The following is a 4,130-nucleotide window of genomic DNA, read 5'->3' as shown; positions in this document are numbered from 1 at the left end:
CTTATCCATGATTGGTTGACCGTAGAGCTGACCGACGCGTGGCCAAAACCGGTCTTACTCCGGTTTATTGTATAATATTATGTTTAGACCTCTTTTTTATTTTCCTCAAGTTATGTGGAATTTGTCTAGGTGGGTTCAAAAGATTAAGTAATAAAATATATGCCACTGCCAATCTGAATATCTCGGGTTCGAGTCCCAAGTCAGAGTAAACATTATTTATCACTTCTGTCGAACCTTAGTAGGTAATCTACAATACTACATAACAGTCTTATTTTTATTTATGTACGTAGGTACTTATCAGTGATTTTATTGTTCTCTAGTCTCTGCCTATCCCTATCTAAAGAAAGCGTGATTTTATATACGTATATATAACAGTCATTAATAGTTTACTAATTTATAAGCCATATGAATATCATCATGAGAGAATATAAAGATAATGCTTAAAATTAGAACATACTTTTAATAGTACTTACTCCTTAAGTTAAAATTTTTTACACCACTGCTATGTTCTTACATTTTATGCAAATAATTTACATTCTATTCATAAAACCCTGATCTAATTGGACCTTTCTCCGGACAACTCATCCATGGTCATCTAAGATTTCATGCAGAGCTTAAAGATAGTTAGACAACAGCTAATTTTATTTTAGTTCTAAATACTTACATATTTATAATAATTAATATCCCTACTCATATACATACTTGAGCTCATCGCTCTTTAGACTACCTATGTCTTTAGGTAGGTAGGTATATTTTAGGTGAAAATACAACCTATCTAATCTAAAACAATATAGACAACTGGGTAGAAATCGGTGTAACGTTAAGTATTATAAGCACGCAAGTATGTTACATATCCTGATAATTAGTTGAGTATTCCTATGAAAAAACATAACGAGAATATCTACAATTTATTGACATGTCACCCTATACTTTGACGTGACAGATTGGGTTAGATATTTACAGGTGACATTTAGAAAAGTACGGAAAAATAGTGAATTATTGGTTGATTTTATTTACTTCGGTGTATGAAGTAATTAGAAATGACGAACGTAAACACGGGAGAGCTTCTGGACTTCCAGGACTATTCTCCAGAGCACAATAATCGGAGTGCTCGTATTGACGTGGAAGCAGTGCATACAAATCAATATAATAACACTATGTCAAATCCAAACTACACTTTTGAGGAGCCTAAAATTACCCAAGAACCTGAGGCTGCACCACAGAGTAAGCTATTATATCTTTACCGTAACCCATTATTTAAAAAAAAAAATTAAAAAAGTCAGGGACCATGAATCATTCTTTACTTCTTTACAAAGCTTGTAAACAATTTGTGTTTATCTCCTCATTTCTGCAGATTTTAACTAATCGCTTTAATCTAATCTCTACATTAGTAATACTTTTACCTTAAAATCCATTCCTTGTAATTGTGTCATTTGATTTAGTTCAAGTTTTATTACTTAAAGATTACACTGTGTCAGAACTCATTAGGGTCTTTTGTAAGGTTAATTATAATTAGTGAGCCTGAGTGTTAATTGGTACTATGTTATAAATACATTATTAGTAGTCAATACTTTTTTACAATATAATGGGTAAGCATTTACTTCACAAATTTTAAGCAGCTTTAAAGACATGACCATCAGAATCATTGTCTTCGACTATGGCGAGTTGTAGTTTCATCAGCCAGTTCAAGACATGATCAAGACAAGATCAGACAGTTTTAAACAAATAACTGATAAACATAATTATATACTTCTAAATACATACTTACTGATCTGAATCTAAATGCAACATAGGCACAATTTACATGCATTCTATAAACCCAGGCTGACTTACTGATTGAAGAGAAGACTGGAAAGAGTAATTTTACATAGTTTACTTAATTAACTTTATGTTTGCAGCTAACCATAATTTCTGGACAATAGAATACTACCAGAAGTACTTTGATGTCCACACAAATGAAGTTGTGGAGAGGATTATATCATCAGTGCTGCCACAGAAGGTGTCTCGCAACTACTTTGATGAGAGAATCAAGGGGAAGCCTGATCTGTATGGACCTATTTGGATTTCTGTTACCCTGGTACGTTGATATTTCTGATAGGATAAATTTAAATTATAGAATGTACATAGTGATAAATATTGTTTATTATGTTCTATGGAATATTTTATAGACAGGAAATAATGACCTATATGAAATAAAACATTCAAATGATAAATCACGATTATTTTCTCAATTGGTTTCAATGTCCAACAAAATTGCTTCAAAATACTGGAACTTTGAGCAGGAACTTATGAACTGACTTCCTTATAAAGTTCATGAATTTATAAGGAAATAAAAAATGTTGATTAGAGGAAGTTAATTTTAGAAACTATCAAAAATAATTCACTATACATAATAATTCTAAAAATTCAATGTAAAAAGATTACTCAACAATGGAAATGTGTAATGATAAGTGATAACCCTCTCCTCATTCCAGATATTCACCATAGCTGTAAGCGGCAACATCGCCAGCTACCTACAGAATGCAAATAACAAGAGTTTTCAATGGAGATATGACTTCCACCTGGTGTCTATTGCGGCCACTGCTATTACTTGCTATGTGTGGCTCGTACCGCTAGCTCTGTGGGCCGCTTTGAAGTGGACCACTAATACTGATGGGCATGATGAGATTGAAAACCAGGTATGTAGATTTTTGTGTGTTAGGTACTGGCAAGTGTATTATTCCATCCATCAAGTTTTATGGCAGATTCATTTAGAGAAGGTGATTTGCTGCCAAGACTGTTGACTGGTTTAATAACAAAAAAGAATCAAAGTTTTGTATATAGTATCTCTATTTTTCTCAAAAGCTACCAAAAATAACTAATATAAACTTTCTGCGAAACCATTGAAATTCTAGTCACTTTACTTGCTACTCTACTAGACGAGAAACAAATTAGCTAGGTATTTCATATTGATTTACCTCATGTATAATAAAAACCATTTTCTTTCCTTTTGCAGAATCCCACATCACCAACAATGATGTCTCTATTCTGCCTTTATGGATATTCTCTATCAATCTACATTCCAGTCGCGATATTCTGGACGATTCAAGTGTTCTGGCTGCAATGGCTCTTTGTCCTCATGGCCGCTTTCGTCTCCGGCGCTGTGCTCATATTCTGGCTATTACCTGCTTTGAAAAAGTCTAAATATTTCTTTATAATTGGTGGATGTATTCTTGCCTTCCACTTTTTATTGGCTGCCGGGTTTATGTTGTACTTCTTCCATCGGCCCAGTGCCGATCCTGAGATTATACATACTATTGTCACTTCTACTGCTAAACCTTAATATGGTTAATTTATTTTTTAACCCTTGCACATAGACACTGGTGACTTTTAGCTGTTATATTTTCTTATATAACCTGAGTATGTCTTAGGAAGTAAGCATTGAGCAACAAAATTATTTTATCTTCTTAATTATTTGATAAACTCTGTTTGATTTTCCGGTTTTGGAAATAACTATTGAAATATGTTTATCAAGAATTGTTAACTGTGGTATTTATTACCTAAATATGAAGCAAAACTTCAGTAATCAGTGTTTGTGTGTTAGGGTAAATATCTAGTGAAATATAGGCTTAAGTACTGTGATCGGGTGTAAACCCACGCTTTTGCCATCTTTATGTATTATAGGGTACAATATTATTTGCGCATTTCGCACCTTTACGAGCCTGTTTCATCATTTACAAATTAGTGTGGGTAGAGTGCTCGATGTATGTAAAGATATTTTATCCAATGGATTGTATTTTAGTTAGCTCAATTTGTAGTTGGTGAAACTGGATAAAGAAGTAAGGTGCTGATATAAATAGTACATTATTAAAGCACATATTTATAACAAAGGACTTGTGATAAGCAATTTTAACTGAGTTTGTCTGCTAAGAGAATAGCAATTTTCTTCATAAATTAAAATTGGCACTGTACATTTTTGATTATTTATCTGTCACTTTAGTAGTAGCAAATAGAAATGATTTGTTACCTTTTATTCAGATTGTATTTGGAAAGCGCGAAATTATGTACACCTTAGTCTTAATGTATTAAGTAAAAATTATATTATTGTAAGTATTCCTTGATTTTCACATTCCTTATGTAAAAAGTCTTAT

At 32.5% G+C, this 4,130-nt stretch overlaps 1 protein-coding gene across 1 annotated transcript; it reads left to right on the top strand.

Moving 5' to 3' along the window:
- The first annotated feature begins 935 nt into the window (after positions 1-935).
- LOC142980522 (protein YIPF1) lies at positions 936-4,105 on the top strand. Its single transcript, XM_076125956.1, has 4 exons — positions 936-1,224; positions 1,899-2,077; positions 2,475-2,678; positions 2,996-4,105. Exons 1-4 carry the CDS (start codon positions 1,041-1,043, stop codon positions 3,320-3,322), a joined length of 894 nt encoding a protein of 297 aa, XP_075982071.1. The 5' UTR covers positions 936-1,040; the 3' UTR covers positions 3,323-4,105.
- The last annotated feature ends 25 nt before the right edge of the window (positions 4,106-4,130 follow it).

The sequence above is a fragment of the Anticarsia gemmatalis genome, chromosome 18, assembly GCF_050436995.1.
Source record: "Anticarsia gemmatalis isolate Benzon Research Colony breed Stoneville strain chromosome 18, ilAntGemm2 primary, whole genome shotgun sequence".
In the NCBI taxonomy this organism is placed as follows: Eukaryota; Metazoa; Arthropoda; class Insecta; order Lepidoptera; family Erebidae; genus Anticarsia; species Anticarsia gemmatalis.
The sequence above is the reverse complement of the archived record's forward strand: the minus strand, read 5'-3'. Positions and strand labels throughout refer to the sequence as shown.

Excerpts from the sequence above, each read along its gene's own strand:
- LOC142980522 (XM_076125956.1), top strand. The coding sequence starts at position 1,041 with ATGACGAACGTAAACACGGGAGAGCTTCTGGACTTCCAGGACTATTCT. Across the intron at positions 2,078-2,474 it reads TTTGGATTTCTGTTACCCTG|ATATTCACCATAGCTGTAAG; the intron begins GTACGTTGATAT and ends TCCTCATTCCAG. Across the intron at positions 2,679-2,995 it reads ATGATGAGATTGAAAACCAG|AATCCCACATCACCAACAAT; the intron begins GTATGTAGATTT and ends TTCCTTTTGCAG.